The sequence below is a fragment of the Haemaphysalis longicornis genome, unplaced genomic scaffold (assembly GCF_048455015.1).
Source record: "Haemaphysalis longicornis isolate Haplotype H1 unplaced genomic scaffold, Haemaphysalis longicornis Haplotype H1 scaffold_5, whole genome shotgun sequence".
Classification (NCBI taxonomy): Eukaryota; Metazoa; Arthropoda; class Arachnida; order Ixodida; family Ixodidae; genus Haemaphysalis; species Haemaphysalis longicornis.
The window spans coordinates 161,154,284-161,168,101 of NW_027526385.1; the positions used below are offsets into that span (position 1 = coordinate 161,154,284).

At 46.8% G+C, this 13,818-nt stretch overlaps 1 protein-coding gene across 1 annotated transcript in view; it reads right to left on the reverse strand.

The window, feature by feature from the left end:
• Positions 1–7,113: 7,113 nt before the first annotated feature.
• The window catches only part of LOC144139985 (ATP-binding cassette sub-family A member 9-like), a 30,692-nt gene continuing 23,987 nt past the window's right edge, over positions 7,114–13,818 (reverse strand). The window contains exons 3-4 of the mRNA XM_077672202.1: positions 12,509–12,670; positions 7,114–7,359 (exon numbers count right to left, since the gene is read on the reverse strand). Coding sequence (XP_077528328.1) covers positions 7,207–7,359; positions 12,509–12,670 — 315 coding nt within the window. The 3' untranslated portion in view covers positions 7,114–7,206. The remainder of the gene's footprint in view (positions 7,360–12,508; positions 12,671–13,818) is intronic.

Genomic DNA, 13,818 nt, shown 5'->3' on the forward strand with positions numbered 1-13,818 from the left:
TGTCAACAAGGAGCACCTATTGGGTTTCACAAATCAAGCGTGTTAACGAAATCACGCTGTTTAAGGTGGGAGGTTTTGGTGTGGCGTAGGAGGCGCTCTAGTCGCCGCTGCGAAAAGACGTGCCTCACTTCGGCTCCGTCGGTTTTCGGCGTTGAATCGGGACACCACCCTTTTGCCCCGCGTGTTTTGGCGAACAGGACTCTTACCGTGTAAGTTTTGGACCCTGGCAAGCTTTCCGGGCCCTGGGCCCAGATCTCCGAGATCGTTACCCCGAAGGGAGACCACGCTGGAACTAGGCGTACCTCGTTAGGCCTAGCTTCCACTCTGCCGACCAGCGGCGGCATGGAAGTCGTCGTTGAAGGAGAACACATCCCCCCTGACGAACTATAAAAGGATGGTTGGAAGCACGTCCACCATGTCCATCGTGAGAACGCCGCCGCCAAGAAGAAGATAGCCGAAACGCCCAACCCAACCGCTGGGGCCGACCATGCGATAAAGCAGCATCGTCCGCGCCCGAGGCGTCGCGTTCCACCGCCGGAGAAGCTCCCTGAAGAAGACTTCAAAATCGTCTTCCGACCTCATGGCGGACTCAATGTCCGCACAACAAGCCGAGCTGACATACTGGACGCCGTTTATAAAGCAGCGGGACTGTCATACCTGCAAGGTGAGCAGCTAAGAACGAACGTGACTTCGAACTATTCCATGTTCAACACCGCTTCAGAGGAAAGATGCAGTGTGATCGCCTTGATAAAACATATCAACATCAGAGGCCAGACTTTCGAGGTCGCCACAAATGTCACCGCCCCATCTTGCACTGCTACAGGGATAATATTCAACGGTCCCATTGACGACACACCTGAGGTCATTACTGAGTACCGCGTAAGATTCAATACGACATGCAGTATCCTAAACGCCAGAAGAATGGGCAATTCCAACGCGGTCCAAATACTGTTCGGCGGCACTATTATACGGTACCACATCTCATATCGAGGAGCTACCTACCGATGTCAACCGTTCCGACGGAAAACAGAAGCCTGCACCACCTGCTGGCGCACAGGACATCGACCAGACGTATGCCCAACCTCCCAAGTTCGCTGTCAAAAGTGTGGACTCCTCAATCCAAACCCAGAACACCCGTGCCAGCCCAAATGCGTAGTGTGCCAAGGCACTCACATCACCGGCTCTGCGGAATGCCGATCCAGGTTCCAGCCAAGACGAAGACCACCACCCTTGAAGAAACAGCAGCACCTACCATGGCAACTGCCACCACCACCACCGCCGCCACCTCTACCCGGCTGCCCACAAGACTGGCCTGGTCTCCCGGAGCGCGGGGAAAGAAGCCGTTTCAATTCATCGGCCAACAAAAAGGGTCGCTCAACGAGCAAAGAGGAAGAAGAAACTCAGCCACCACCTCCGCCGACCCAGCCCAACAATAAGCAGGTGAGCTGGGGCAGCGCGGGCTCCCACCCTCCTCAGAGTCAACACCAAGCACCCAATCTTTCCACTGCACATGCGCACGAATTAACTAGCATGCGAGCGGAAATCGAAGCGCTCAAACAACGCATGTTAAAGCTGAAAAACAACAACTTGGCCTTACACAAAGAGAACTAGGCACTGTGCAACAGCCTATCACAGGCAACGGAGACGAACAGAGAGGCAGAGACGAACTCTCCCCCTATTACAAAACGGGTTGTAGAGACTCCCGTCACTAAAGATGTAACTAGTAAACTCACTGACCACGATGAAAAACTCGACGTCATCAATAATAGGCTTAGCAGGTTAAAACAAACCCCCGAAAGTAAATTTCATGACATAGACACGAAACTCCACAACAGTATGGAGCTCCTAAACAACATTATGAAATGCATCGAATCACCACAGCATCTTCAGATACCAACAGACACCCCGCAACAGTCCTCAGAACCTCATGTTGAACGCAGAAGGAACAAACCGTAACGGTAAAGTCTGGCAGTGGAACTGCCGGGGATATAAACGTAAACGACCCGCCTTACAATTGGTGGTTCAATCTCAAGGTAACCCACCGGACATAATTGCGCTGTAAGAAACAAATACGCACGTGAGGATAGCGGGCTACAAGGCTTTTCAAAGTAAACATTTCCCGCAAACGGCGGTATTGGTCAACCGCAACCTAACAGCAGCCCATCAACAGTTTCATAGTGTTTATATTCCCCACGACCTAATAACAGTATACCTAAAAAAACGGAGCCACCCAAAAATCTTCATTTTGAATGTGTGCAGCTCTCCAAAACACCACAAGGACAGATTCAACCGCCTCTTCTCGCTAACTCCTAAGGAGGTCGGACCACATGCGCTCATAATTGTGGGAGATTTTAACGCCCCACACGAGGCATGGGGATATAAGAAAAGCAGTGTTAAAGGCACAGACCTCTGGGATAAGGCAGAACAACACCATCTTAACATCCTTAATGACGCAAGCACAGTCACCAGAGTCGGCAATAGTGCACAAGCAGACACCAACCCCGACCTTACCTTCACTTTACACACCAAGGAAGACAGCTGGAACAACACAGGACATACATTAGGTTGTGATCACTACATTATAGAAACCATTATAGCGCACACTGTCAGGATTAAATATGTCCCCCGGAAACAAACACTAACTGAGTGGGATGACTTCCGCACGCTACGAGGAAGCAAAGTAGAAGATTCCCAAATTACAGACATTGAGAACTGGACCGCGCAACTTCTATCGGACATCAAAACTGTACCGAAACAAATCGATACAGATATTCCCTCGTTAACCGTGGACTCCAGGCTCGCCCATCTCTGGGAAGCCTTTCAAAGTAACCAAACACGCTGTAGAAGGAGTAAATTCAACCGAAATCTCAAACTACGGGTGGTCGCACTGGAGTCGGATATTGAAAAACACGCTTCGCAACTTGCTCAAAACCAGTGGGACGAGATATGCGACCGTCTGCAGGGCAACCTAAACCTAAAGAAAACGTTGCAACTTCTCAGGCACTTGATTGATCACAGTCTCAGTAAGACGAAACAAAGTAGCTGCCTCACTTAGATCATACAGAAACACCAAGGATCGGATTCGGAATTCGTAGATGCGCTCCGCGACATATACCTTCCACATACCCCAAGATCACAACTACCACCATTGAGCTGGACCGAGATATTACAGAGACGGAAGTCAGAGCAGCACTAGCAAAACTCCGATCCAACTCAGCCCCTGGCCCAGACCAAATCACAAATAAATCATTACGCAACCTGGACAATACGGCAATCACATTACTCACTGAGTACTTTAACGAATGCTGGCGAACCGGCACTATACCCAAATCGTGGAAGCGTGCCAGAACTATACTGATTCCTAAGCCAAATAAACCACTAGAATTAGAACACCTCGGCCCTATTGCTCTGATGTCATGGCTTGGTAAGCTCATGGAGCATGTCATCCATGCACGACTCATATATTATATTACTGACACCAATCAGTTTCCACACACCATGGTGGGCTTCCGGCCAAACATGTCCACATAAGACGTCATGCTCAGGCTTTACCATCACATCATCGAACGAAGAACAAACAGTCATGACTCCGCTGCAATTCTTACTCTGGACTTAAGCAAAGCATTTGACAAAGTCACCCATGGCGCAGTTCTCGCAGGCCTACAATCAGTGAATGCAGGTGAACGAATGCATAACTATGTTAAAGACTCCCTACCGACAGAACCGCCACCCTTCACATAGGTGGCCTTCACACCCCCTCGATAGACGTAGGTGGCCGCGGCACGCCCCAGGGAGCAGTGATGTCCCCACTTCTGTTGAATCTACCCATTTTTAAAATACCACAAAAACTCAACCAAATCCCAGGACTGTGCCACAGCCTATACGCAGATGATATTACGCTCTGGGCAAACCAAGGCAGTGACGCGCATTTAGAAGAAATCCTCCAGAAAGGCATCCAGAGAGTGGTAGAAGAAGCCGCCAAAGCAGGACTCGCATGCTCACCCACTAAATCGGAGTTACTTCTGCTACCACCACAAACGCGTAGGCCAGACAAGCCAAACATCAAGATTCACATTCAAGAACACATTATCCCAGAGGTCTCGCGCATCCGAGTACTTGGGTTACTTATCCAGAATGATAGAAAAAATGGAGAATTCCTAGATCTCATGGAAAGAAACGCGACACAAACCGCCAATTTAATACGCAGAATAACGAACCGCCATAAATGCTTGAGAGAAAATGAAAAGATCCGCATTCTGCAGGCCTTCGTTCTTACTCGTTTGCTATACTCGCTGCCTCACCTTCGCTTAACCAGGCAGGAATTAGAGCGGGTCGATGTACTCAGAAGGCGAACATACAAACTTGCACTTCGCCTCATCCCCGGCACATGCACTGCCCGCGTCGACGGTTTAGGCCTCCATAATACAGTCCGCGAGCTCATAGAGGCCCACCTAATTAGCCAGTATGAAAGACTCGCACGATCAGCCGCAGGGAGACACATACTCCAAGAGCTATCTATTGGACACCACACCAACTATACACACCTCCACCCTATACCAACACACATCCACACAAGGCTAACTATCAAACCTCTCCCACGCAACATGCTCCCTGAACATCACATAGCCAAGAGAAAGAAACGGGCAGAAGCACTCCATAAATTATTCCGGAATAACCCAAACACCATCTATGTGGACGCAGAAGAGTACAGACGCCACGACGCAAATGAGGTTGCTACAACAGACTTCTGCAAAAAACTACTAAACTCGGCGACCATACGAGCCACCCGCCCAGAAACGGCGGAAGAGGCGGCCATAGCCTTAGCCATCATACAAAATCCAACCCCCAGACAATCATTTCCGATTAAAAGTCTGCAATCCAAAATTTTGCCACAGGCAGATTAACACGAGTGGCACTCGAAATTCCGGAAAAATTTCAATCGAAATCCCCAGACGAGAAAATATGCCTGACCTGGGCACCCGCACTTTCCGGCCTCGACGGGAATGAGACGGCCTACGAACTCGCCCGAGGGCTCACTATCCGGGCAGGGCCTAACCTCTATCCCTATCACGGGGCGCGGTCTGCGAGGGATCGATCGCCTGGTCACATTTAATGACACCACAACACACTTCCGCCTCTCCCGCTGGATCTACCCACCGGCGAACCAGCAATTGGATAACCACAAAGCGCACATTTGGCGTTTACTACAAACAAATACCTTCCACAACCCAGCTCGTCTGACACACATACACCAAACTCTCTATCCAACCGCAGCCTGTTGCCTGGGCGGAGATCACGCCACCCTTTCTCACATCATATGGGCATGCCCACAAAATACATTCCCACTTATCACCTCTGAGGAGCACTGGGAGGCCGCGCTCCGCAGCTCCGATCTGGACCTTCAGGTCCGGTTAATCGATAGGGCTGTGGCAGTCGCCGGTGAGTGGTGGATGCCACCGGCTACAAGCGCTACCTGAATGACATGGACCCAATAAAGGTTTATCTCGCTCTCGCTCTCTCGGTGTGGCGTAAAAGATATTTTTAAGTCATGCATGTCCGTCTCGATGAAAAGACTCACGTGTAATTTCTTCATGTCAGTTTCAGAAAACTTTTCAACCGGAGACTTCTTAAGCGACCGTAGAACGTTCCCTCCTCTTCATGCCGGGCACACCCATTCGTAGACAGAAACAAATACAGTGCAAACACTCACTCGTCTCCATTTATTCCAACGCACGCCTGACACCCCAGTCCGTCTGTGTCTCTACTGACTTATTTCATTTCCTCAGAAACACAATCTGCACGAGAGCCCCACAACCCTACAAAACCACAAAATTACACCAGAGAGCGGCTGGCTGCCGCGGAAACTCTCAGACCAACTGGGACTGGCTGCCCACATGATCAGAGCCCTCAGTGGTTGCTTGGACCGAGGCGGCTGATTTGTCCACGCCATCCCGTGCCTAATACCCACCGACTCCACCATCCATCCATCCATCCATCCATCCATCCATCCATCCATCCATCCATGCATCCATCCAACAGTCCGTCCGTAAGTCCGTCCGCCGTCCATCAGTCCATCCATCCATCCATCCATGCATCCATCCAACAGTCCGTCCGTAAGTCCGTCCGCCGTCCATCAGTCCATCCATCCATCCATCCATCCATCCATCCATCCATCCATCCATCCATCCATCCATCCATCCATCCATCCATCCATCCATCCATCCATCCATCCATCCATCCATCCATCCATCCATCCATCCATTCTTGTTGTTGTTGTCGTTCTTCTACTTCTTCTTCTTTCATTTGTACTGTTTTATCAACGACCGTTTCACAGAACATTGTTGTCACAAATTAGGATTGGCCGGTAATTGCGCTTTCTTTGTACTTTGATATCTTGACAATGAAGTGAAAGAAATTATTAGAGCTACTAAAGTTCAAGTTGGCTAGATGTTCGAAGAAGATATCTGTGTAGCCCATTTGTGCCAACCGATCATTTGCATGAGAGGCTTATAAAATAACGTAAGGCAAGGAAAAAGCAAGGAAGCGTAGTGTGATGCACAGAGGGTAATCTGAGAATCAAGTAAGGTGCCGGAGGTGAAAAACAAAAAGCAGTTGAGCAACGCTAACATGTCTACCGTTTCAGTATTAGGTCGGTTTCTTATTAATGTAGGTTACAAGATAACGGTGCCTCAGGTTCCGCTGTGACTCACTTCAACTGACCATGAATACTCAATGTACCTGGGGGAGAATACTGAAGCATAGAACCAAGGATAAATTTGCAAGCAATTAAAACACAGACAGGGCGTACAAAGTATACTGCTGTGTCTACAAAATTTAAAAAGTACAGCGCAGTGAAGCGGCAAGTTTAAAAGTGCTACAAAATTAACGTGAACTCGTACTCTGATTTCTACAGAGGCATGTGTAGGATGACCACTTGTCTGGGCAAGGGATCGTTTAGTGCGCCCATCTTTCACCAGTCGTCATAAATCTGCGAGCGGAGTGGACTCTGTCTAGCCACATCAAATTTCCTCTAAGAGGTAACTATCTGGCTATCACTCGACGTAAACTATAAAATTAAGATTACGATCACATTAAAAATTATTTTGAACTTGCGGTACACTATTAGGAAATAACGATGCAGCACTCGTGGCATACGTGATTCTCATTGTGGTATTATTCGTAGAAAACGAAGCTAATCGAACCAGATCAATAATCTGAATATCCTGTCTGATTTTTGCTAGCTTCACAGGATTGCCTATTTGGACGTTCAGCCAGTCGAAGCAGCTGTCCTTTCCCTTGTCCGGACTGCATCTTGTATAGAGGGAGGCTTGGTTGTTCAGACAAATTGTCTGCGGCCACCTGCAAAAAAGTGTGGAATGAGAAATCCACCTCCCCCCACATATTGCGGCCCTGAACACTGAATTATCATGACCGGCGTATGAGCAGTTTTATCACTTTCTTCATTTTAATTACAGAAAGGTTTTCCTTGAAGTCTCCGAAGTTCAGGAGAATCATATCGAAAAATAAAGATGTAGGCGGAATTTTAGAAGAGGCGGCTGCGTTTTGTTCTCGAGGGAAAAACATCGAGGAATTTTTATTAGTGTACACATGTTTCATAAAATTTTTCGTTTCCAACTTCAATATTTTAGGTAAAATTGAGAGTCAATCTAGTTGGTGAACATACATTGTTGAACATAAGCGCGAATTATAAACACGGACAACAAAGAAGGACGAAGGAGCCCAGTTTCTTGTATTACCTACATATGCGCATGTGCAGGGGTGAGACGTGTTTGTTATGGTGGCCCTGGGGGTATACAGATGTGGTTTCTGTGAATATAAACCTTTCAGTTGTTAGTAAGCGACGGTGTAGTCCTTCCTTCTTGTCCGTGTTTTATAGTTCGCGCTAAATTTTCAGCAATATTTTAGGCTGGGTGTAACCGGCAAAAAATAAGGTCATGTCGGCAAACTGTTTTATGCTACATCTATTCATGGTATGTACCAGACACTAAATAACCTGGTTGACGAAATCAAATCCTAGTTTTAGATGCGACTGCATGTCATTCACTCGCCTTGTCCTTCCATACAACGTTGTTGTTGTCCGTCCACACCCCTCCCCCTTTCTCCTTGCCGCGCGAGCTGCGCTCTCCGCCGCTCACCCCATCTCCACTCCGATAGCGAACACTCTCTCGCGAGGGGCATTCGATTGGATTCGATTGGATTGGCTTGGCTTGACTTGGATTGGATTTGGATTGGATTGGATTAAAGTGGATTGTGCTGGATTGTGTTGCGTCATAGCCGCGGCACATTGCGTCATAGCAGCGGCAGGGGGTTCACGTCACGTTTAACGCGATGGGAGAATCAACCTAACGGAAACAACAACGGAACCCCCTATGCGTCGCACCTACACAGGGGTTCCCGCGAGGGGACGTGGGAGAAATGTTTTCGGTAAGTTGATGGTGTCCTTGTCCATTGAAGACGGCGACGTAATCGTGGAGTAACTGCATACATCGGGAATGTTTGAGAGCTTTTTTGGGGCTAGAAAATAGGTTTCTTTGGTTCGGTAAGTGACAAAGAATTAAAAAAATGCCATTTTCAAGACCTCGCGTTAATTTCATAATAGTCAACTGTGGGAACCACTGCCTAAATGATGTAGTACCTTAAAAAAATTATTCTGACTAGAAGAACGTACAACGCGTGATACGTAATCGATGCACTGCGTAAGTACCTAAGAAAGTTCCTACTCCTGCAGCGCCTTAAAAATCTCTGCAGAACATTGTTGGCTAATGGTTACAGAATTCCGGGAGTAACTAGTGGGTAATGTCGCGAAGACCTTGGTAAGTAGGTTTGAGGTCTGCCATGCATTAAAGGCATTCACCCAAAAAATGTCCAGGAAAAACGAAGTAAAACGAACATTTTCAGCCTTCTCAAACCTTTGCGCATGGGCCCCAGCGTCGTCAAACAGGTAACCTAGGTACAGGGTGAGGGTAAAAAAGTATGTAAGGTGATTATAAACTGAAGCTTTGGTAAGATTTACCAGATATGACAATCATGCACAAAAGGGGCGACGGCATATGGGGTGCTTATAATTACTAACCAAATGCCTCAACACACGTTGTACCTAACGACACCAGTCCACACTTGTTGATTCGCTTGTGGGCCTGCGCGAGGATGCCGCTGTTGTACAGTGTTAATACGCTCCGTACATGCGGTGACATTAGGGCGCGAGAAACGCCAGTAGCCTATCATATTAAATAGAAATTTGTGCAAGTCACACCTCGTTTCTTCAAAGAAAGCATGAAATCGTTGCCTTGAATCGTATTTCAAATTTTATATTATGTCTCGAATGCCATTTATGTGACATGATGCTAATATCTGCACATAAGAACGTGCAAATGCGTTAAATATGCGTCGCGAGTGTTATGAATTTTGTTTACTTAGGGCAATTGTCTTGAGTTGCACTGCCCAGATTCTGTGCAAGTTTGTGTTTTTTCAAAGCAGCGGATCCAGCAAGAGTTTGTTTAAATTACGCCACGTCTTAAGCACCCGAATCAGCGGTGCGATCGGAAAGTACGCCCAAGGAAACCTTATGAAGGAAGGCTGGGCGCCCTAAGATATGAGAAACGCGGACGACCATGTGCATGTGTTTTCATATTGCGTTGGTAAGGCCAAATGACTGTCTGTCACTTTTACCCCAGTGCTGGGAAAAATACAACACCGAGGCTAAGTGTACATCTTCATTCAAGGTCTGCTCCACGACAAGCAGCCCTGACTCTTTATATCGTTCCGTGTCATATCTAGCTCTCTCGCTGAACATTCAGACTTCTCAAGAACATAGCGAAACATTAATTTAAAAAAGATGCTTCGCAGAAAGCAAGGTGTGAACTGTAGTGTATATTTTGTAACGTTTGCAGAACCAAATAACATTCGAGCAATCCGCTTTCAAAAGGTACTGCCCGTAACCTGAATGGAATGGTTCTGATGGCTTTTGCACATATAGAAACAACGTTAAAAACCTGAGACTGAGCACGTATCAAGATTTTTCCCGCAATACTGGCTATGCGGAAATAATTCGTGCTACACAGTGCAAGAAGACAGTAGCCATTTGTAGGTTGAGAAAATTCCCTGAACCGGAATGCCACACTTGGATGCCGGCGCTCAATTTTATGCTTAAAAATGCAAGGGTACGAAGCTGGGAAACCATATAGCACTAACGGCATGTATCAAAATATGTGGCTACCAGACCCACATGTATTCGCAATCATGCAAAGCCCTTGTTCTTTTCTTTTATTTCAAAACCTCCTTGGAACGGAACGAAAATGCATTTTGCAAACTGCGGACACTCAGAGGAGCGCCAACAAACGACTGCTGATCTGATGGGCGAAGAAAATTCTCCGTTTGAATGTTGTTAGCAGTGCTGCTCTAAAAAATGCGGATAATTAGATCGAAATCTCCTGTAGGTGACTGGGGTGGATTTGTTACAACGTAAATTTGTAAAACAGAAAAATCTCAGTACAGTCGGCTCTCGGTTTTTTTAGTTCGCTTAATTAGAATTTCAGGTTATTTGCAATAGATGTGCCGGTTCATGCAACATTACATGAAATCCAATGGCAGAAAATGCACAATACTTTGGCACTAAACGGCATGTTTTGGTTAATTGGAAGGTATTTTGAATAAGAAGCAGCGAGGTGAGTGTGTTTTCTTGAGAGAGGTAAAAATTAGCAGTGGCTTGCCTCGGTATGTCAGGATATACTTTTCGTGAGTAAAGGTTCAGCTGGTTATTATTAGCTTTCCTGGTTATCTAGGATTAGCTCATAATGCTTACTGCTGCTTCAATGACACACATACGGTATACGCATTATGTGACGCATGTATATTTATCAAGCGGCCCCGACGCAGCGTCACAATCATCCCAGAGCTAAGCTGGTTCCACAGGCGCACGCCGGTGTTGCTGCGACGCACTAGCCATCGGTTCCACACCCGGCTACCCCTCGAATGATCATCAACTGGACCGCTCCACCACGTGCGGAAGGGAGGTCGGCGAAGAGGCTGGGAGTGTGGGGTGTGTAAGACTCCGGGCAGCGAGCAACGTTCTGTGCGCCGTGTGACGTCACTGCTCCTCGCGCTTACGCAGCACAGCTCTCCTGGAGCCGTGCGAAACTGCTCAACCTCGGCTAGTGCGAAGGAAAGTTCCTGGACCTGGACGAATTTTTCTTCAACTGCGAAGTTTCTGAGGAAGCTGTATAGCTTTCCTTTGTAGCCGGATGGCTGCATTCAGGTGGATGTGAAACTTTCCTTCGCAGAAACGCACTCGACCTCGGGGGTTACCCTAAATCTGGTCGATCAACCTCGGCTAGTGTAGCTCACGCTAAAAAACTTTCTGGCCGCAGAATGGGCTTTGTTCTGTACTGATTGCCTCGCGAGCTAAAGTAGCACAGCGGAAAGTGTTTAAAGCAGCTGGAAAGTATACACTTGGGCCAACATGGACATCACTCTATTTTGAGGACATCAATTGAAATCCTTGCGCACTGCGCCCCGTGTGCCGTGTGTGTGGTGGAAGCTTGTCTTGGATTTTTCCCAAACGAATCAGCTATCAATGCAGCCCGTGACGCAGGCTAGACATGGGTATGGAAGTGAACTTTATGAGCGGATATAAGGAGAGAAACCCGTTGCGGACTACAAAATATGTTGTTGTGTGTTCCGTTTTCTCGGAAGTTCTGTAATTCGAAGATTTTGGGAGTACCCATAAACTTTGTATTAACGATAGTCACACGTAGCCCGTTTGGCTTTAGCTGTAAGGAATACCGCATTTCTTTCTGGTGTTATTCCACGTTGTTTGCCTATAACTATTCCCATTCGGTGAATGTACATTTGTGTTTAATGTAGATAAAAGACCGGACGTATTGTATACCCATTGCGGCATTTGCTGCTTTGCTCAGAACATATCTTCTATCTTCTCGATTGCAAATAACCAGAGCCCGCTGTTTTGCCTGTGGCGATGGTAACTGGTGGGGGTAGTGAGGCCGAATTTCGGAGTGGAATACAACGTGAGCAAACGTTTAATTTTCTTCTTCGAACACTAGGTTCCGGTTTGTAGCCAAACAGGGGACAAAAGGTCGCTTTTCCTCAGGAAAATTCTGCCCGGTTGCCCACCAGAGGGCGTACAGTTCCTAGAAGGGTACAATGTTCAGCCAAAAGCTAGCTTCAATTAAGTCACCTGAAGCACCGTGTCCCCAATGATCAGAAGATGAGCTTTAACGCGAGCCCAGGGGGCATGTCGAAAACTTTTCATATTAAAAAAAAAGTCGCTTCCGTGACACTGCGGATAGTGTGGTGGCTAGGTGGAACATCGAGGGAAGGCATATCGACGACGCGACGCTTTTTTCAGTCTGTTCATGTGCCCTGGCTCTAATGAAGAGCCACGAACGACACAGTGACAAATTGCTTGAAAACTAGCCTAAACTGTTTCACGTGAAGACCGTTTAGCCCTGTCCTTAACTTCAGCACTTACTTCGTTTTCCGCCATCACTTTTGCTAATGCGAGAAATATCTTCTCCAGGTTGTGTTCTCCAATGACAAAGTGCTCCAGCGTAAACGTATTCTTGAGCTTCTCCACCCTGTTGAAAATCTTGCTCCAGGGCAACTTGTCATCCAGAATAAAGATGCACATATTCTGAAAAAGAAGCAATGTACATTGTCCCCGCAAGAAGAAGTTTCGTTCAAGGGTCGCTAAACAATGTTGTTTGTTGCTGCTAGGCTTGGCAAATGTAAATCAATTTTGAAAAAAAGGCGTATATGTCCATTTGTCATAAGCAAAGCAAATTAAATTTTCAGTACTCTACAAAACAATTCATTTTTTTTCTGAACTTCAGATCAATAAACAGCTTGGTTGCTGGATAACGGATGCCTTCACTGGACAAAAAAACATTGACATAGAAACTTCGAAGGCTAACCAAAAAGTAATCTTAAGAAAAACGTTGAGCATTTTCCTTCCATTCGTTGTTTTTCCTGTATACAAAGGGGTACTGCTTCCAGTACTAGATTATGCCGCTTTAATCTCTGACCCTTTACTCTCGCTAACATTCATAAATTCGAATATGAAAGACAGCTGTTCATTTCATATTTAAGAGCTATCGGCGTGCCTCCCTAACTGAACTGTTTTTCAGAGCAAACTCATCTTCCCTCTCGGGAAGACACCGTCATTGTATATTAAATATTCGTATCAAGTTAGGAATGGAAAGTACAAACAAAATATTGAAAAGGTTGGTTCATTTACTTCATGTTACGCCACTTGATAACGTCATGATCGTAGAATAAATCCGTTACGTATCCTCAAAAATTACTTCAAATACAACTAACACGTGGAGCGGTGTACAAAACACAGCGATACGATTTATTTGATTACTGAAGAACAATATTTTCTCCGTCGAGAAGAAGTAATCTCCGCAGATTCCAACCTGTAACGTAAAAGCGACGAAAGCAACACCGTGCCATGGTTGTCCAAAACGGAGATTAAACTTTTACGACACGGGAATTCGACAAGATGCATACCCAGCATGAAATTTAACACATTTCCGCGCACGCAACGTTCACGTCTGCCATTAAGAGGTACCAGCGCGCCCTTTAATGTTCCGGCACAATCGTTGCACCGCCAACCGCACTTCTGTGTGTTGGAGGGCTTCAGCTGGCGCGGCGTCTCAATCCCTTTCTTCCCGCTAGTGTGGGATGAATGGCACGTACCCATCAGTCAAGAGCACATGGCGTGGCTATGCCCCAAGGTAGATAGAAGCAATATCCACATGGAGTTTATACTGGACCGCT